A 21704-nucleotide genomic window follows, 5' to 3' on the forward strand; every position below is an offset into this window, starting at 1 on the left:
CACTAACTCAGGGTATGTTAGTGAATTGCTCACTTGCCTTGTGTCTCTGATTTCCTTTCTGCTTCTTGCAGTGCTGGAGCCTGAGGACACGGTGACTGTTGCAACCTGCACCCCCTCTACATCCCCCCCACATGGATCGAGCTCAGCTCTGGTCAAAGAGGCCTCGTCCACTCCTCCATCCTCGCCGTCTATGAGTGGCAATCTCCTAACTGCCAGGTGAGCGTGTCTGAGATGGTGGCTATGTGAGGAATGTGCAGGGTTGGGGAAATGGGGAAGGGTATGGCAACCTGGGGGGAGACGGGGAGGGACACAGGTTTCCGGGGGGGGGAGAGGGAGAAGGATAGGAGGCCCTGGGGTGGGTGAGAGTGGAACAGACCCGGGGGAGAGGATTGGAGGGTTCTGGGCCCTGATGAAAAGTGTACAGAATCAATCTGGACACACTAAGTCTCGCCACATCAGAACGTTGTGACAGTGTTGGTGTCATTACAGTCCCTGGGGAGGGGGGGGGGGGGGGGGGGGGGGGGACTCTGCCCGCACGGGTGTGGCTGATAGGTGAGGGTGTAATTACAGGCCCTGAGGAGGTGGAATGGGCCCTCATGGGTATGGATGGGGGGGTGTAATTACAGTCCATTACAGGCCCTGTGGGGGTGGGACTGGGCCCACGTGGGTGTGGATGGGGGGCTGGGCCCACGTGGGTGTGGATGGGGGGCTGGGCCCACGTGGGGACGGATGTGGGACTGGGCCCACGTGGGGACGGATGGGGGACTGGGCCCACGTGGGGACGGAGGGGGGACTGGGCCCACGTGGGGACGGAGGGGGACTGGGCCCACGTGGGGACGGGGCCCATGTGGGGACAGAGGGGGGACTGGGCCCACGTGGGTGTGGATGGGGGACTGGGCCCACGTGGGGACGGAGGGGGACTGGGCCCACGTGGGTGTGGATGGGGGACTGGGCCCACGTGGGTGTGGATGGAGGGGGACTGGGCCCACGTGGGTGTGGATGGGGGGCTGGGCCCACGTGGGTGTGGATGGGGGACTGGGCCCACGTGGGGACGGAGGGGGGGCTGGGCCCACGTGGGTGTGGATGGGGGACTGGGCCCACGTGGGTGTGGATGGGGGACTGGGCCCACGTGGGGACGGAGGGGGGGCTGGGTCCACGTGGGTGTGGATGGGGGACTGGGCCCACCTGGGTGTGGATGGGGGGCTGGGCCCACGTGGGTGTGGATGGGGGGCTGGGCCCACGTGGGTGTGGATGGGGGACTGGGCCCACGTGGGGACGGAGGGGGGCAGGGCCCACGTGGGTGTGGATGGGGGACTGGGCCCACCTGGGTGTGGATGGGGGGCTGGGCCCACGTGGGGACGGAGGGGGACTGGGCCCACGTGGGGACGGAGGGGGGTCTGGGCCCACGTGGGGACGGAGGGGGGACTCGGCCCACGTGGGGACGGATGGGGGACTGGGCCCACCTGGGTGTGGATGGGGGACTCGGCCCACGTGGGTGTGGATGGGGGGCTCGGCCCACGTGGGTGAGGATGGGGGGCTGGGCCCACGTGGGTGTGGATGGGGGGCTGGGCCTACGTGGGGACGGAGGGGGGACTGGGCCCACGTGGGTGTGGATGGGGGGCTGGGCCTACGTGGGGACGGATGGGTACTGGGCCCACGTGGGTGTGGATGGGGGACTGGGCCCACGTGGGGACGGAGGGGGGTCTGGGCCCACGTGGGGACGGAGGGGGGACTCGGCCCACGTGGGGACGGATGGGGGACTCGGCCCACCTGGGTGTGGATGGGGGACTCGGCCCACGTGGGTGTGGATGGGGGGCTGGGCCCACGTGGGGACGGAGGGGGGACTGGGCCCACGTGGGGACGGATGGGGGGCTGGGCCCACGTGGGGACGGAGGGGGGACTGGGCCCACGTGGGGACGGAGGGGGGCAGGGCCCACGTGGGGACGGAGGGGGACTGGGCCCACGTGGGTGTGGATGGGGGACTGGGCCCACGTGGGTGTGGATGGGGGACTGGGCCCACGTGGGGACGGATGGGGGACTGGGCCCACGTGGGGACGGAGGGGGGCAGGGCCCACGTGGGGACGGAGGGGGACTGGGCCCACGTGGGTGTGGACGGGGGACTGGGCCCACGTGGGTGTGGATGGGGGACTGGGCCCACGTGGGGACGGAGGTGGGACTGGGCCCACGTGGGTGTGGATGGGGGACTGGGCCCACGTGGGTGTGGATGGGGGACTGGGCCCACGTGGGTGTGGATGGGGGACTGGGCCCACGTGGGTGTGGACGGGGGACTGGGCCCACGTGGGTGTGGATGGGGGACTGGGCCCACGTGGGGACGGATGGGGGACTGGGCCCACGTGGGTGTGGACGGGGGACTGGGCCCACGTGGGTGTGGATGGGGGACTGGGCCCACGTGGGTGTGGATGGGGGACTGGGCCCACGTGGGGACGGATGGGGGACTGGGCCCACGTGGGTGTGGATGGGGGACTGGGCCCACGTGGGGACGGAGGGGGTCTGGGCCCACGTGGGGACGGAGGGGGACTGGGCCCACGTGGGTGTGGTAGGGGACTGGGCCCACGTGGGTGTGGATGGGGGACTGGACCCACGTGGGGAAGGATGGGGGACTGGGCCCACGTGGGGACGGAGGGGGGACTGGGCCCACGTGGGGACGGAGGGGGGACTGGGCCCACGTGGGGACGGAGGGGGGACTGGGCCCACGTGGGGACGGAGGGGGGACTGGGCCCACGTGGGGACGGAGGGGGGACTGGGCCCACGTGGGGACGGAGGGGGGACTGGGCCCACGTGGGGACGGATGGGGGACTGGGCCCACGTGGGTGTGGATGGGGGACTGGGCACACGTGGGAACGGAGGGGGACTGGGCCCACGTGGGGACGGAGGGGGACTGGGCCCACGTGGGGACGGATGGGGGACTGGGCCCACGTGGGGACGGAGGGGGACTGGGCCCACGTGGGGACGGAGGGGGGACTGGGCCCACGTGGGGATGGAGGGGGGACTGGGCCCACGTGGGGATGGAGGGGGGACTGGGCCCACGTGGGGATGGAGGGGGGACTGGGCCCACGTGGGGATGGAGGGGGGACTGGGCCCACGTGGGGACGGAGGGGGGACTGGGCCCACGTAGGTGTGGATGGGGGACTGGGCCCACGTGGGTGTGGATGGGGGACTGGGCCCACGTGGGGACGGAGGTGGGACTGGGCCCACGTGGGGACTGAGGGGGACTGGGCCCACGTGGGTGTGGATGGGGGACTGGGCCCACGTGGGGACGGATGGGGGACTGGGCCCACGTGGGTGTGGATGGGGGACTGGGCCCACGTGGGGACGGATGGGGGACTGGGCCCACGTGGGGACGGAGGGCGACTGGTCCCACGTGGGGACGGAGGGGGACTGGTCCCACGTGGGTGTGGATGGGGGACTGGGCCCACGTGGGGACGGAGGGGGGCTGGGCCCACCTGGGTATGGATGGGGGACTGGGCCCACGTGGGGACGGAGGGGGACTGGGCCCACGTGGGTGTGGATGGGGGGCTGGGCCCACGTGGGGACGGAGGGGTACTGGGCCCACGTGGGTGTGGATGGGGGACTGGGCCCACGTGGGGACGGAGGGGGACGGGGCCCACGTGGGTGTGGATGGGGGACTGGGCCCACGTGGGGACGGGGCCCATGTGGGGACAGAGGGGGGACTGGGCCCACGTGGGTGTGGATGGGGGACTGGGCCCACGTGGGGACGGAGGGGGACTGGGCCCACGTGGGTGTGGATGGGGGACTGGGCCCACGTGGGTGTGGATGGAGGGGGACTGGGCCCACGTGGGTGTGGATGGGGGGCTGTGGGCCACGTGGGGACGGATGGGGGACTGGGCCCACGTGGGGACGGAGGGGGACGGGGCCCCACGTGGGTGTGGATGGGGGACTGGGCCCACGTGGGGACGGATGGGGGACTGGGCCACGTGGGTGTGGATGGGGGTCTGGGCCCACGTGGTGTGGATGGGGGGCTGGGCCCACGTGGGTGTGGATGGGGGACTGGGCCCACGTGGGTGTGGATGGGGGACTGGCCTACGTGGGGACGGATGGGGGACTGAGCCCACGTGGGTGTGGATGGGGGACTGGGCCCACGTGGGTGTGGATGGAGGACTGGGCCCACGTGGGTGTGGATGGGGGACTGGGCCCACGTGGGTGTGGATGGGGACTGGGCCCACGTGGGGACGGATGGGGGACTGGGCCCACGTGGGTGTGGATGGGGGACTGGGCCCACGTGGGGACGGATGGGGGACTGAGCCCACGTGGGTGTGGATGGGGGACTGGGCCCACGTGGGTGTGGATGGAGGACTGGGCCCACGTGGGTGTGGATGGGGGACTGGGCCCACGTGGGTGTGGATGGGACTGGGCCCACGTGGGGACGGATGGGGGACTGGGCCCACGTGGGGACGGAGGGGGACTGGGCCCACGTGGGGATGGATGGGGGACTGGGCCCACGTGGGGACGGAGGGGGACGGGGCCCACGTGGGTGTGGATGGGGGACTGGGCCCACGTGGGGACGGATGGGGGACTGGACCCACGTGGGTGTGGATGGGGGTCTGGGCCCACGTGGGTGTGGATGGGGGACTGGGCCCACGTGGGTGTGGATGGGGGGCTGGGCCCACGTGGGTGTGGATGGGGGACTGGGCCCACGTGGGGACGGATGGGGGACTGGGCCCACGTGGGGACGGATGGGGGACTGGGCCCACGTGGGGACGGAGGGGGGACTGGGCCCACGTGGGGACGGATGGGGGACTGGGCCCACGTGGGGACGGAGGGGGGACTGGGCCCACGTGGGGACGGATGGGGGACTGGGCCCACGTGGGGACGGATGGGGGACTGGGCCCACGTGGGGACGGATGGGGGACTGGGGCCACGTGGGGACGGAGGGGGGTCTGGGCCCACGTGGGGACGGAGGGGGGACTGGGCCCACGTGGGGACGGAGGGGGGTCTGGGCCACGTGGGTGTGGATGGGGGACTGGGCCCACGTGGGTGTGGATGGGGGACTGGGCCCACGTGGGTGTGGATGGGGGACTGGACCCACGTGGGGACGGAGGGGGACTGGGCCCACGTGGGGACGGAGAGGGACTGGGCCCACGTGGGGACGGAGGGGGGACTGGGCCCACGTGGGGACGGAGGGGGACTGGGCCCACGTGGGGACGGAGGGGGGACTGGGCCCACGTGGGTGTGGATGGGGGACTGGGCCCACGTGGGGACGGAGGGGGACTGGGCCCACGTGGGGACGGAGGGGGACTGGGCCCACGTGGGGACGGAGGGGTTGCCGTGCTCCGTTGTGACAGTGTTGGTGTTGTTCCAGTCCGACTGGGGGTGAAGCTATGGGCCTCCAGGTGGATTACTGGCTCTCGCACACAGCGGAGAAGAGGAAGGAGGGGGAGAAGCGCGAAGTTAATGTGAAGAACACGTTGAAGAGCGCGTTCCGCTCCGTACAGGTCAGCCGACTCCCGAATGGCGGTGAACTCACGCCTTCCATCACCATGTCCATGACTGTGGTCACCAAAGAAAAGAACAAGAAAGGTGAGAACAGAGTGATAGGGAGTGGGGGGGGGGGGGGGGAAAAGAGAGAGAATGAGGGGTAGGGAGAGAGTGGGGGGGGGGGAGGGTGATGGAGAGGGTGGGGGAGGGAGGGAGAGAGTGGGGGAGGAGGGAGAGAGTGGGGGAGGAGGGAGAGTGGGGAGGAGGGGGAGAGTGGGGGGGAGGAGGGAGAGAGTTGGGGAGGGGGGGATAGAGTGGGGGAGGGGGGAGAGAGTGGGGGAGGGGGGAGAGAGTGGGGGGAGGAGGGGGAGAGTGGGGGGGAGGAGGAGGAGAGTGGGGGAGGGGGGAGAGAGTGGGGAGGGGGGGGAGAGAGTGGGGGAGGGAGAGAGAGTGGGGGAGGGAGAGAGAGTGGGGAGGGAGGGCGTGGGAGGGAGGGAGAGAGCGGGGGAGGGAGAGAGAGTGGGGGAGAGAGGGAGTGGGGAGGAGGGAGGGAGGGAGAGAGAGTGGGGGAGGGAGGGAGGGAGAGTGGGGGAGGGGGAGAGAGCGGGGGAGGGGGAGAGAGCGGGGAGGGGAGAGAGCGGGGGAGGGAGGGAGGGGGAGACGGGAGGGAGTGTGGAGAGAGCGGGGGAGGGGGGAGAGAGCGGGGAGGGGAGAGAGCTGGGGTGGGGAGAGAGAGTGGGGGTAAGCTTGGAGATGGAGAATTGGGTAGGTGGAGAGAGTGGGGGAGGGAGAGAGAGACTGGGGAGGGAGGGATGGAGAGAGTGGTGGAGAGGGAGAGAGAGCGAGGGAGGAAGGGAGAGAACCATTGCACAGAGAACTGTACAGCACAGTACCGGCCCTTCGGCCCACCATGTTGTGCTGAACTAGTCTGAAACTAAGATCAGATCAACCTACTCCCAATCATTCTAGTGCACTCCGTGTGCCTATCCAATAACCGCTTGAAAGTTCCTAAAGTGTCCGACTCCACTACCATAGCTGGGAGTGCGTTCCACGCCCCAACCACTCTCTGAGTAAAGAACCTACCTCTGACATCCCTCCTAGATCTTCCACCATGAATCTTATAGTTATGCCCCCTTGTAACAGCTACACCCACCCGAGGAAATAGTCGCTGAACGTCCCCTCTATCTATCCCGCTCATCATCTTATACACCTCAATTAAGTCGCCTCTCATCCTCCTTCGCTCCAGTGAGAAAAGCCCTCACTCCCTCAACCTTTCCTCATAGGACCCACCCTCCAATCCAGGCAGCATCCTGGTAAATCTCCTCTGCACCCTTTCCAATGCTTCCACATCCTTCCTAGAATGAGGTGACCAGAACTACACACAATACTCCAAATGTGGTCTCACCAGGGTCCTGTACAGTTGCAGCATAACCTCGCAGCTCTTAAACTCAATCCCCCTGTTAATAAATGCGAACACACTATAGGTCTTCTTCACGGCTCTATCCACTTGGGTGGCAACTTTCAGAGATCTATGGACATGAACTCCGGGATCTCTCTGCTCCTCCACATTCTTCAGAACCCTGCCGTTAACCCTGTAATCCGCATTCAAATTTGTCCGACCAAAATGAATCACCTCACACTTATCAGGGTGAAACTCCATCTGCCACTTCTCAGCCCAGCTCTGCATCCTATCGATGTCTCTTTGCAGCCGACAACAGCCCTCCTCACTATCCACAACGCCACCAATCTTGGTGTCATCAGCAAATTTACTGACTCACCCTTCAACTCCATCCTCCATGTCATTGATAAAAATCACAAATAGCAGAGGACCCAGCACTGATCCCTGTGGTACACCGCTGGTAACTGGTCTCCAGTCTGAAAATTTACCATCTACCACCACCCTCTGTCTTCTATGTGATAGCCAGTTACTGATCCATTCGGCCAAATTTCCCTCTATGCCATGCCTCCTTACTTGCTGCATGAGCCGACCATGGGGCACCTTGTCAAACGCCTGACTAAAATCCATGTATATGACATCAACTGCTCTACCTTCATCTATGTACTTAGTTACCTCCTCAAAGAATACAATCAAACTTGTGAGGCAAGACTTACCCCTCACAAATCCGTGCTGACTATCCTGGATTAAGCTGTATCTTTCCAAATGATCATAAATCCTATCCCTCAAGACCCTTCCCAATAATTTACCGATGCCCGAAGTGAGACTAACCGGCCTATAATTCCCAGGGTTATACCTATTCCCTTTCTTGAACAAGGGGACAACATTCGCCCCTCTCCAGTCTTCTGGCACTGTTCCTGTAGACAGCGAGGACATAAAGATCAAAGCCTATGGCTTTGTCGGGGACAAGTAGGGGGGGAGGAAGAGAGTGGGCAAATGGAGAGGGAGGGAGGACGAGAGGGAGACAGTGAGGGAGGTGATGTAGAGGGGTGGATTGTGTTACGGGACGGTGATTTGGGGACATTGCATGGGGATGAATTGTTGGGTTTTATTCTGTTCAGTGCCGACGATATTTCTGAGCAAGAAGCCAAAGGAGAAGGACTTGGATTCGAAGAGTCAGATCATTGATGGAATCAGCAGGTTGATCTGCTCCGCAAAACATCAGCAACAGATCATGTTAAAAGGTCAGTTGTGGGGTCAGCGGGCAGTTTGATGCCCCTGTCCGCGAGGAATGTGACTTGGGTCACAAGCAGGAAACGTGCTTTTGGGAAGCTCAGAGTGTTATCTCCAGCTGCTCCTATCCCAGGGTGATTCTCCTCTCTTCACACCAGTCTTTCCCGTTATCACCCACACACTCAACTGTCCCAGAGTGAACCGGACCCTCACCCAATTCATAGCCCCTCCGCTATTCCCTGTCCGAACACACTCACCCCCTGTGCTCGCTGACCAACATCACTGCACCGATCAGCAATCACCCTTTTAGCTTCATTTTCTCAACCCTCCCTATCTCTGTAACCTCCTCCAGCCCCTACACCCCTCCCTATCTCTGTAACCTCCTCCAGCCCCTAAAACCCTCCCTATCTCTGTAACCTCCTCCAGTCCCTACAACCCTCCCTATCTCTGTAACCTCCTCCAGCCCCTACAACCCTCCCTAGCTCTGTAACCTCCTCCAGCCCCTACAACCCTCCCTATCTCTGTAACCTCCTCCAGCCCCTACAGCCCTCCCTATCTCTGTAACCTCCTCCAGCCCCTACAACCCTCCCTAGCTTTCTAACCTTCCCCAGCCCCTACAACGCTCCCTATCTATGTAACCTCCTCCAGCCCCTACAGCCCTCCCTATCTCTGTAACCTCCTCCAGCCCCTACACCCCTCCCTATCTCTGTAACCTCCAACAGTCCCTACACCCCTCCCTATCTCTGTAACCGTCTCCAGCACCTACAACCCTCCCTATCTCTGTAACCGTCTCCAGCCCCTACAACCCTCCCTATCTCTGTAACCTCCTCCAGTCCCTACAACCCTCCCTATCTCTGTAACCTCCCCCAGTCCCTACAACCCTCCCTATCTCTGTAACCTCCCCCAGTCCCTACAACCCTCCCTATCTCTGTAACCTCCTCCAGCCGCGACAACCCTCCCTATCTCTGTAACCTCCCCCAGCCCCTACAACCCTCCCTATCTCTGTAACCTCCCCCAGCCCCTACAACCCTCCCTATCTCTGTAACCTCCTCCAGCCCCTACAACCCTCCCTATCTCTGTAACCTCCCCCAGCCCTTGCAACCCTCCCTATCTCTGTAACCTCCTCCAGCCCCGAAAACCCTCCCTATCTCTGTAACCTCCTCCAGCCCCTACAACCCTCCCCATCTCTGTAACCTCCCCAGCCCCTACAACCCTCCCTATCTCTGTAACCTCCTCCAGCCCCCACAACCCTCCCTATCTCTGTAACCTCGCCCAGCCCCTAGAACCCTCCCTATCTCTGTAACCTCCTCCAGTCCCTACAACCCTCCCCATCTCTGTAACCTCCCCCAGCCCCTACAACCCTCCCTATCTCTGTAACCTCCTCCAGTCCCTACAACCCTCCCTATCTCTGTAACCTCCTCCAGCCCCTACAACCCTCCCTAGCTCTGTAACCTCCTCCAGCCCCTACAACCCTCCCTATCTCTGTAACCTCCTCCAGCCCCTACACCCCTCCCTATCTCTGTAACCTCCTCCAGCCCCTACAACCCTCCCTAGCTTTCTAACCTTCCCCAGCCCCTACAACGCTCCCTCTCTATGTAACCTCCTCCAGCCCCTACAGCCCTCCCTATCTCTGTAACCTCCTCCAGCCCCTACACCCCTCCCTATCTCTGTAACCTCCAACAGTCCCCACACCCCTCCCTATCTCTGTAACCGTCTCCAGCCCCTACAACCCTCCCTATCTCTGTAACCGTCTCCAGCCCCTACAACCCTCCCTATCTCTGTAACCTCCTCCAGTCCCTACAACCCTCCCTATCTCTGTAACCTCCCCCAGTCCCTACAACCCTCCCTATCTCTGTAACCTCCCCCAGTCCCTACAACCCTCCCTATCTCTGTAACCTCCTCCAGCCGCGACAACCCTCCCTATCTCTGTAACCTCCCCCAGCCCCTACAACCCTCCCTATCTCTGTAACCTCCCCCAGCCCCTACAACCCTCCCTATCTCTGTAACCTCCTCCAGCCCCTACAACACTCCCTATCCCTGTAACCTCCCCCAGCCCTTGCAACCCTCCCTATCTCTGTAACCTCCTCCAGCCCCGACAACCCTCCCTATCTCTGTAACCTCCTCCAGCCCCTACAACCCTCCCCATCTCTGTAACCTCCCCAGCCCCTACAACCCTCCCTATCTCTGTAACCTCCTCCAGCCCCTACAACCCTCCCTATCTCTGTAACCTCGCCCAGCCCCTAGAACCCTCCCTATCTCTGTAACCTCCTCCAGTCCCTACAACCCTCCCCATCTCTGTAACCTCCCCCAGCCCCTACAACCCTCCCTATCTCTGTAACCTCCTCCAGTCCCTACAACCCTCCCCATCTCTGTAACCTCCCCCAGCCCCTACAACCCTCCCTATCTCTGTAACCTCCTCCAGCCCCTACAACCCTCCCTATCTCTGTAACCTCCCCCAGCCCCTACAACCCTCCCTATCTCTGTAACCTCCTCCAGCCCCTACAACCCTCCCTATCTCTGTAACCTCCTCCAGCCCCTACAACCCTCCCTATCTCTGTAACCTCCTCCAGCCCCTACAACCCTTCCTATCTCTGTAACCTCCTCCAGCCCCGACAATCCTTCCTATCTCTGTAACCTCTTCCAGCCCCTACAACCCTCCCTTTCTCTGTAACCTCCTCCAGCCCCGACAACCCTCCCTATCTCTGTAAACTCCTCCAGCCCCGACGACCCTCCCTATCTCTGTAACCTCCTCCAGCCCCTACAACCCTCCCTATCTCTGTAACCTCCTCCAGCCCCTACAACCCTCCCTATCTCTGTAACCTCCTCCAGCCCCCTACAACCCTTCCTATCTCTGTAACCTCCTCCAGCCCCGGCAACCCTTCCTATCTCTGTAACCTCCTCCAGCCCCTATAACCCTCCCTATCTCTGTAACCTCCTCAAGCCCCCTACAACCCTTCCTATCTCTGTTGCCTCCTCCAGCCCCGACAACCCTCCCTATCTCTGTAACCTCCTCCAGCCCCGACAACCCTCCCTTTCTCTGTAACCTCCTCCAGCCCCCTACAACCCTTCCTATCTCTGTAACCTCCTCCAGCCCCTACAACCCTCCCTATCTCTGTAACCTCCTCCAGCCCCTACAACCCTCCATGTCTCTATAACCTCCTCCAGTCCCTACAACCCTCCCTATCTCTGTAACCTTCTCCAGCCCCTACAACCCTCCCTATCTCTATAACCTCTTCTAGCCTCTACAAGCCTCCCTATCTCTGTAACCTCCTCCAGCCCCTACAACCATCCCTATCTCTGTAACCTCCTCCAGCCCCTACAACCCTCCCTGTCTCTGTAACCTCCTCCAGCCCCTACAACCCTCCATGTCTCTATTACCTCCTCCAGTCCCTACAACCCTCCCTATCTATGTAACTTTCTCCAGTCCCGACACCCCTCCCTATCTCTATAACCTTCTCCAGCCCCTACAACCCTCCCTATCTCTATAACCTCTTCCAGCCTCTACAAGCCTCCCTGTCTCTGTAACCTCCTCCAGCTCTACAACCAGCCAAGATCTCTGCGCTCCTCCAATTCCGGCCTCTTGACCATCCCCCCCATTCCCATCGCTCCACCTTTGGCGGCCGTGCCTTCAGCTGCCTGGGGGGGTCCCTGAGCTCAGGAATCTCCTCCCTAAACCCCTCCCTGCCTCCCTCTCTCTTTCTTCCTTTAAGAACAAAGAACAAAGAAAAGTACAGCACAGGAACAGGCCCTTCGGCCCTCCAAGCCCCTGCCGACCATGCTGCCCGACTAAACTACAATCTTCTACACTTCCTGGGTCCGTATCCCTCTATTCCCATCCTATTCATGTATTTGTCAAGATGCCCCTTAAATGTCACTATCGTCCCTGCTTCCACCACCTCCTCCGGTAGCGAGTTCCAGGCACCCACTACCCTCTGTGTAAAAAAACTTGCCTCGTACATCTCCTCTAAACCTTGCCCCTCTCACCTTAAACCTATGCCCCCTAGTAATTGACCCCTCTACCCTGGGGAAAAGCCTCTGACTATCCACTCTGTCTATGCCCCTCATAATTTTGTATACCTCTATCAGGTCTCCCCTCAACCTCCTTAGTTCCAGTGAGAACAAACCGAGTTTATCCAACCTCTCCTCATAGCTCATGCCCTCCATACCAGGCAACATTCTGGTAAATCTCTTCTGCACCCTCTCTAAAGCCTCCACATCCTTCTGGTAGTGTGGCGACCAGAATTGAACACTATACTCCAAGTGTGGCCTAACTAAGGTTCTATACAGCTGCAACATGTCTTGCCAATTCGTATACTCAATGCCCCGGCCAATGAAGGCAAGCATGCCGTATGCCTTCTTGACTACCTTCTCCACCTGTGTTGCCCCTTTCAGTGACCTGTGGACCTGTACTCCTAGATCTCTCTGACTGTCAATACTCTTGAGGGTTCTACCATTCACTGTATATTCCCTACCTGCATTAGACCTTCCAAAGACGTTCCTTAAAACTGACCACTTTGTCAGATTTTCTGGTCACCTGTCATTAACATGTCCCGGTGTCTGACAGATGAGCCGGGGCTGGTTTAGGGGCTTGTTTAGCACAGGGCTAAATAGCTGACTATTAAAGCAGACCAAGGCAGGCCAGCAGCGTGGGTTCAATTCCCGTACCAGCCTCCCCGAACAGGTGCCGGAATGTGGCGACTAGGGGCTTTTCACAGTAACTTCGTTTGAAGCCTACTTGTGACAATAAGCGATTTTCGTTTCATGCCCCCGTGAGATGGAGAGAGGGGTGAGGAGATGAAAGACTGATTGGTGATGTTTTGTGTCTTGCAGTTTCTGTCGATGGCCTCGATTGGAATGAGGTGAAGTTCTTCCAGCTGGCAGCCCAGTGGCCAACTCATGTCAAGCATTTCCCGATTGGACTCTTCTCGTCCAGTAAACCCGCCTGTTAGCCCGGTACTGGGGCAGAGGTCACACGCACACACACACACACACACACACTCGGGCTAACTGCATCTCCCATCTCACCGTGCTGACTGGGACACCCCACGTCCCACTGGAATCTACCACGGAGATGTTCGAGATTCGAACCCGCCTGATTCTTAGAGGAACATTGTAACTGGCGAGCTGTGTACAAAACAGCTTTTATACTCGTCCCCCGTGTCTGTAATTCGCGAACCCCCCTCCCCAAACCCATGTCTGTGATCCCTAAATATTGGTGACCCCCCCCTCACTGTGACCACCTGTCTGTGACCCACCCACGTCCGTGAGCCCCTCTTTTATGATACCCCCCCCCCCCTCACTACTGTGACCTCCCCCTCCCCCACACTCTATCATTCCTCCTGTCAGTGTCCATGTGAAGGTGTAGCCAGGAATCTCCCTGTATTACCGTTTAATGGATTTTAGATTCGCAGATTCCTAGATGATGCCCCTTTGTCGCTGCAGCCACTTGATCCAACACTCGAGTGAAACGATTCAATTCTTACAGTGATAGGGCAGCACGGTGGCGCAGTGGTAAGCACTGCAGTCTCACGGCGTCGAGGTCGCAGGTTCGATCCCGGCTCTGGGTCACTGTCCGTGTGGAGTTTGCACATTCTCCCCGTGTCTGCGAGGGTTTCGCCCCCACAACCCAAAGATGTGCGGGGCAGGTGGATTGGCCGCGCTAAATTGCCCCTTAATTGGAAAAAATTAACTGGGTATTCTAAATTTTTAATTTTTTTTAAATTCTTACAGTGACGAGGGAGCTTTACTCTGTACCTAACCCCGTGCTGTACCTGTCCTGGGAGTGTTTGATGGAGACAGGGTAGAGGGAGCTTTACTCTGTATCTAACCCTGTGCTGTACCTGTCCTGGGAGTGTTTGATGGGAACAGTGTAGAGGGAGCTTTACTCTGTATCTAACCCCGTGCTGTACCTGTCCTGGGAGTGTTTGATGGGGACAGTGTAGAGGGAGCTTTACTCTGTATCTAACCCCGTACTGTACCTGTCCTGGGAGTGTTTGATGGGGCAGTGTAGAGGGAGCTTTACTCTGTATCTAACCCCGTGCTGTACCTGTCCTGGGAGTGTTTGATGGGGACAGTGTAGAGGGAGCTTTACTCTGTATCTAACCCCGTGCTGGACCTGTCGTGGAAGTGTTTGATGGGGACAGTGTAGAGGGAGCTTTGCTCTGTATCTAACCCCGTGCTGTACCTGTCCTGGGAGTGTTTGATGGGGACAGTGTAGAGGGAGCTTTACTCTGTATCTAACCCCGTGCTGTACCTGTCCTGGGGGTGTTTGATGGGGACAGTGTAGAGGGAGCTTTGCTCTGTATCTAACCCCGTGCTGTACCTGTCCTGGGAGTGTTTGATGGGGACAGTGTAGAGGGAGCTTTACTCTGTATCTAACCCCGTGCTGTACCTGTCCTGGGAGTGTTTGATGGGGACAGAGTAGAGGGAGCTTTACTCTGTATCTAACCCCGTGCTGTACCTGTCCTGGGAGTGTTTGATGGGGACAGTGTAGAGGGAGCTTTACTCTGTATCTAACCCCGTGCTGTACCTGTCATGGGAGTGTTTGATGGGGACAGTGTAGAGGGAGCTTTACCCTGTATCTAACGCCGTGTTGTACCTGTCCTGGGAGTGTTTGATGGGGACAGTGTAGAGGGGGCTTTACTCAGCATCTAACTCCGCGCTGTACCTGTCCTGGGAGTGTTTGATGGGGGCAGTGTAGAGGGAGCTTTACTCTGTATCTAACCCCGTGCTGTCCCTGTCCTGGGAGTGTTTGATGGGGACAGTGTAGAGGGAGCTTTACTCTGTATCTAACCCCGTGCTGTACCTGTCCTGGGAGTGTTTGATGGGGACAGTGTAGAGGGAGCTTTACTCTGTATCTAATCCCGTGCTGTACCTGTCCTGGGAGTGTTTGATGGGGACAGTGCAAAGGGAGCTTTACTCTGTATCTAACCCTGTGCTGTACCTGTCCTGGGAGTGTTTGATGGGGACAGTGACAAGGGAGCTTTACTCTGTATCTAACCCCGTGCTGTACCTGTCCTGGGAGTGTTTGATGGGGACAGTGTAGAGGGAGCTTTACTCTGTATCTAACCCCGTGCTGTACCTGTCCTGGGAGTGTTTGATGGGGACAGTGGAGAGGGAGCTTTACCCTGTATCTAACCCCGTGCTGTACCTGTCCTGGGAGTGTTTGATGGGGACAGTGTAGAGGGAGCTTTACTCTGTATCTAACCCCGTGCTGTACCTGTCCTGGGAGTGTTTGATGGAGGCAGTGTAGAGGGAGCTTTACTCTGTATCTAACCCCGTGCTGTACCTGTCCTGGGAGTGTTTGATGGGGACAGTGTAGAGGGAGCTTTACTCTGTATCTAACCCCGTGCTGGACCTGTCGTGGGAGTGTTTGATGGGGACAGTGTAGAGGGAGCTTTGCTCTGTATCTAACCCCGTGCTGTACCTGTCCTGGGAGTGTTTGATGGGGACAGTGTAGAGGGAGCTTTACTCTGTATCTAACCCCGTGCTGTACCTGTCCTGGGGGTGTTTGATGGGGACAGTGTAGAGGGAGCTTTGCTCTGTATCTAACCCCGTGCTGTACCTGTCCTGGGAGTGTTTGATGGGGACAGTGTAGAGGGAGCTTTACTCTGTATCTAACCCCGTGCTGTACCTGTCCTGGGAGTGTTTGATGGGGACAGAGTAGAGGGAGCTTTACTCTGTATCTAACCCCGTGCTGTACCTGTCCTGGGAGTGTTTGATGGGGACAGTGTAGAGGGAGCTTTACTCTGTATCTAACCCCGTGCTGTACCTGTCCTGGGAGTGTTTGATGGGGACAGTGGAGAGGGAGCTTTACCCTGTATCTAACGCCGTGTTGTACCTGTCCTGGGAGTGTTTGATGGGGACAGTGTAGAGGGGGCTTTACTCAGCATCTAACTCCGCGCTGTACCTGTCCTGGGAGTGTTTGATGGGGGCAGTGTAGAGGGAGCTTTACTCTGTATCTAACCCCGTGCTGTCCCTGTCCTGGGAGTGTTTGATGGGGACAGTGTAGAGGGAGCTTTACTCTGTATCTAACCCCGTGCTGTACCTGTCCTGGGAGTGTTTGATGGGGACAGTGTAGAGGGAGCTTTACTCTGTATCTAATCCCGTGCTGTACCTGTCCTGGGAGTGTTTGATGGGGACAGTGCAAAGGGAGCTTTACTCTGTATCTAACCCTGTGCTGTACCTGTCCTGGGAGTGTTTGATGGGGACAGTGACAAGGGAGCTTTACTCTGTATCTAATCCCGTGCTGTACCTGTCCTGGGAGTGTTTGATGGGGACAGTGTAGAGGGAGCTTTACTCTGTATCTAACCCTGTGCTGTGCCTGTCCTGGGAGTGTTTGATGGGGACAGTGTAGAGGGAGCTTTACTCTGTATCTAACCCCGTGCTGTACCTGTCCTGGGAGTGTTTGATGGGGACAGTGTAGCGAGAGCTTTACTCTGTATCTAACCCCGTGCTGTACCTGTCCTGGGAGTATTTAATGGTGACAGTGTAGAGGGGGCTTTACTCTGTATCTAACCCTGTGCTGTACCTGTCCTGGGAGTGTTTGATGAGGACAGTGCAAAGGGAGCTTTACTCTGTATCTAACCCTGTGCTGTACCTGTCCTGGGAGTGTTTGATGGGGACAGTGTAGAGGCAGCTTTACTCTGTATCTAATCCCGTGCTGTACCTGTCCTGGGAGTGTTTGATGGGGACAGTGTAGAGGGTGCTTTACTCTGTATCTAACCCCGTGCTGTACCTGTCCTGGGAGTGTTTGATGGGGACAGTGTAGAGGGAGCTTTACTCTGTATCTAACCCGTGCTGTACCTGTCCTGGGAGGGTTTGATGGGGACAGTGTAGAGGGAGCTTTACTCTGTATCTAACCCCGTGCTGTACCTGTCCTGGGAGTGTTTGATGGGGACAGTATAGAGGGAGCTTTACTCTGTCTCTAACCCCGTGCTGTACCTGTCCTGGGAGGGTTTGATGGGAGTTTCTGATTCCTGGTGTACCTTCTGTTTTGTGCTGTGGGTGACGTTTTGCTATGTGTTGTATATAGTGAATTTTGTCGCTGTTTTTTGAAGCTGTTTGTATTGATATTGCCATGGAACTGTTGTACAATGTGGACCGAGAGAGTGGGTGAGGTGTTGGACTTTGTGTCAGAATCTTTCTGCTCTGCGCCCCACACACCCTCGGGATCGATTCGCATGAGACAAGGAGCCGTCCAGTGACCGAGCTGTGATATACTTCCCCTGCTGTGGTACTGAGCCCCACACACTGAGCAGGAAAGGCCCAGGCTCCATCTCCGGCCTCTGCTGATTTAAACAATGTAAGAAGTCTTACAACACCAGGTTAAAGTCCAACAGGTTTGTTTCGAATCACTAGCTTTCGGAGCGCTGCTCCTTCCTCAGGTGAATGAAGAGGTGGGTTCCAGAAACACAGCATATATAGACAAAGTCAAAGATGCCAGACAATGCTTTGAATGCGAGCATTTGCAGGTAATTAAGTCTTTACAGGTCCAGATGGTACGACTGGAGAGAGGGATAATCCCAGGTAATCGAGGTGTGAATTGTCTCAAGCCAGGCCAGTTGGTAGGATTTTGCAGGCCAGATGGTGGGGGATGAATGTAATGTGACATGAATCCCAGGTCCCGGTTGAGGCCGCACTCATGTGTGCGGAACTTGGCTATAAGTTGCTGCTCGGCGATTCTGCGTTGTCGCGCGGCCTGAAGGGCGCCTTCGTAGAATTTCATAGAATTTACAGTGCAGGAGGCCATTCGGCCCATCGAGTCTGCACCGGCTCTTGGAAAGAGCACCCTACCCAAGGTCAACACCTCCACCCTATCCCCATAACCCAGTAACCCCACCCTACACTAAGGGCAATTTTGGACACTAAGGGCAATTTATCATGGCCAATCCACCTAACCTGCACATCTTTGGACTGTGGGAGGAAACCGGAGCACCCGGAGGAAACCCACGCAGACACGGGGAGGACGTGCAGACTCCGCACAGACAGTGACCCAAGCCGGAATCGAACCTGGGACCCTGGAGCTGTGAAGCAATTGTGCTAACCATAATGCTACCGTGCTGCCCTTCCTGGTAAGCTTGAGAAAGCTTACCCGGAGATCAGAGGCTGAATGCCCTTGACTGCTGACGTGTTCCCCGACTGGAAGGGAACATTCCTGCCTGGCGATTGTCGCGCGTTCATCTGTTGTCGCAGCGTCTGCATGGTCTCGCGCTTCGGGACATCCTTTCCTGCAGCGTATGAGGTAGACAACGTGGGCCACGTCGTACGAGTATGTACCGCGGACCTGGTGGGTGGTGTTCTCACGTGTAATGGTGGTACCCACGTCGATGGCACGTCTTGCAGAGATTGCCATGGCAGGGTTGCGTGGTGTCGTGGTCGCTGTTCTGAAGGCTGGGGAGTTTGCTGCAAACAATGGTTTGTTTGAGATTGCGCGGTTGTTTGAAGGAAACCACTCCGAATGCTGGTGATTCGAAACAAACCTGTTGGACTTTAACCTGGTGTTGACAGACTTCTTACTGAGCTCCCCCCAGTCCAACGCCGGCATCTCCACATCATGATTTAAACAATCACATTCGGGGCTACAATTGGCCTAAACAGGACGAGTGAGAATCCGAGCTTGCTACACTTTTACAATATTGGTATTTTCTTCAGGATAAACAGACAAGCAGGTAGCAGTGGTGCAATGTGACTTAAGTGTATGAGCTGGTGCGAATTTTACACAAGGCTCCAAGTGAGAGGAGAATCAAATCGACAGCAACACACAGGATGGGTGAAAATGTCGACCTCCAAAAACTGTCGACCACCGTGGGAAGGGAGGGCTACTGGAAATCAGCATTCCTGTTCCCCACTGAGCTCCTCCAAAGTGTGTGTGTGTGTGAATGCACACACGTGTGTGTGTGTATGCAAACACATTCATCCATGTGCACACACACAAATGCACTCAAACATACAGACATGCTCACGCACGCTGTCATATACGCTGTCATAGAACATAGAAAATAGAGCACAGAACAGGCTCTTCGGCCCACGATGTTGTGCCGAACCTTTGTCCTAGATTAATCATAGATTATCATTGAATTTATAGTGCAGAAGGAGGCCATTCGGCCCCCTGAGTCTGCACCAGCTCTTGGAAAGAGCACCCTACCCAAACTCAACACCTCCACCCAACACCAAGGGCAATTTTGGACACTAAGGGCAATTTATCATGGCCAATCCACCTACCCTGCACATCTTTGGACTGTGGGAGGAAACCGGAGCACCCGGAGAAAACCTACGCACACACGGGGAGGACGTGCAGACTCCGCACAGACAGTGACCCAAGCCGGAATCGAACCTGGGACCCTGGAGCTGTGAAGCAATTGTGCTATCCACAATGCTACCGTGCTGCCCTTAAGAACAAATAAATCTACACTATATCATTTTACCACATGCACTCACTCAGACATGCTCTCACACAAGCACACACTTTCACAAACATGCACACACTGACGCACACACTCTCACACATGCAGTCTCTCACAGACATGCACGCAGTGACATTTGAGCACACTCAGACATTCACACACGCACTCAGACATGCTCATACTGACAATCACACGCACTCTCAGGTATGCACACTGACATTCTCGCGCATACACACACTGTCAGACTTGCACAGTCACACACTCTCAGACATGAGTCACACACTTAGACATGCAGTCAGACACACAACTCTCACACATGCACTCACATATTTACACACACGCACTCTCACATGCACACATTCTCACTCACACATACATGCAGTCACACACACATACGCACTCTCACATACATGCAGACACTGACATTCACACACACTCACATGCATGCACAGTCACACACATACTCATACACACATGCACTCTCATACATGCACACACTGACATTCACACACACTCACATACATGCACAGTCACACACACTCTGACACGAATGCACTCAGATATGCACATAACTGACATTCACAGAGACACACACAGACATGCACTCAGACACACACATGCATACTCACACATGCACACACAGACGTGCACACACTAACACACACTCAGATGCACTCACATTCACTGACACACACACACAATCTCACAGGCATGCACTCAGACACGCTCTCACATATGCACACGTTCATAGACAAGTGCACACATTCTTACACACTCAGACATGCACTCAAACACACACACAAATTCTCTCCCTTGCACACACATTCACACTGACACACATTCTGACCCACATGCAGTACACATTTGCGCACACATTGTTGCACACACATACAGTTTTGTGCGTGCACACTTTCATGTACATACACATTCACACACATACATTTTCACCTACACGCTTCCTCGCACACACTTTTGGTCGCACACTTTTGCTTGCAAACATTTTCACTCACACTTTCGTTCGCATATATTTGCACAAACTTTCACACACATACACAATCATACCTTTTGCACACACACACTTGCACATATACTTTCTTGCACACAAGCCAAAAAACATAAAAGTACACGTGCACACACATGCACTTTTGCACGTGCACACTTGTGGGCGGGCAGGCATACACACACTTTTGTGTGCACACTCATACAGAGACACACTTTGGCTATGAGGCCTGCTGCAATTGAACATCCAGCTTCAGCCTGTTCACCTGGTCCTGCAGGAGATGAACCCGTGCAGCCCCACGTCGGTGAGAGTTGACAGCTGTGTTGGGTGAGGGTCTGGGGAGGCGGAGGGGATCTTCCGCAGTCTCTGCCGCAGCAGGATTAAACTGGGCTCGTCTACACTCGGGACACTGGAACACCGGCCACTGCTCTCCGTAGGGTCCGGAGAATTGTGTTCCGCCCACCACTGGAGGAGTTTGTTACAAATGAGGCAGCAAATGAGGCACCCATGGTGTTGCGCTAGCTCTTTGACAATCTATTTAATTAGTCTCACTTCCCCCCCCCCCCCAGCTCTCTCCCCCACAGCCCCGCAGATTCCTCCTTTCCTGAGTATTTCCCCAACCCCCTCTTTTGAAAGATCCTGTCGAATCTGCTCCCCCCCCCCTTCCTTGTGACCCTGGGGGATAGTCTGTGAACGTCCACAGTATTTTGTGCTTTCTTTGTCTCTGATTCTCTACTGAGCTAGTAACAGCGGGCCTGTTATCGGTACTCGGAGAGAGATAGTGAGTGTCCTTGTCCTTCAGTAACGGTCTCCGTTCTGTGTATTTTGCTTCAATATATAAAGTATAACCATTTTTTTTAACCAAATAAAAAGTTGTGCTGATATGGAAGAGATTTGCTGAGCTCACATTCCTCTCACTGCGCAGTCTGAATCAACTCGAGTCTCTCTCCAGCTCGCAGCAGAGTCTTTGAGTGTCTTTAAGGCTGAGCTAGATCAGTTCTTGATTGATAAGGGGGTAACAGGTATCCGGAGGGGCAGAGTGGCCTCGTCCGGCCAATCATCTGTAGGTTTGTGTGATGTGAGGGAGACTGTGATTGGCTGGAAAGAGGGAGCCCCTGTGATTGGCTGTATTGATGTGAGGGAGACTCTGTGATTGGCTGTATTTAAGGAGACCCTGTGATTGGATGTATTGAGGGAGACCCTGTGATTGGCT

The 21704-nt window shown here is 57.5% G+C and overlaps 1 protein-coding gene across 1 annotated transcript in view; it reads left to right on the forward strand.

Annotated features, from left to right (window-relative positions):
* LOC140399863 (phosphofurin acidic cluster sorting protein 1-like) overlaps positions 1-21380 on the forward strand; it is a 149430-nt gene extending 128050 nt beyond the window's left edge. The window contains exons 19-22 of the mRNA XM_072489327.1: positions 72-216; positions 5342-5559; positions 7975-8097; positions 12917-21380. Of these exons, the coding sequence (XP_072345428.1) occupies positions 72-216; positions 5342-5559; positions 7975-8097; positions 12917-13035 (605 nt within the window). The 3' untranslated portion in view covers positions 13036-21380. The remainder of the gene's footprint in view (positions 1-71; positions 217-5341; positions 5560-7974; positions 8098-12916) is intronic.
* The last annotated feature ends 324 nt before the right edge of the window (positions 21381-21704 follow it).

Source organism: Scyliorhinus torazame, chromosome 24 (genome assembly GCF_047496885.1).
Source record: "Scyliorhinus torazame isolate Kashiwa2021f chromosome 24, sScyTor2.1, whole genome shotgun sequence".
Taxonomy (NCBI): Eukaryota; Metazoa; Chordata; class Chondrichthyes; order Carcharhiniformes; family Scyliorhinidae; genus Scyliorhinus; species Scyliorhinus torazame.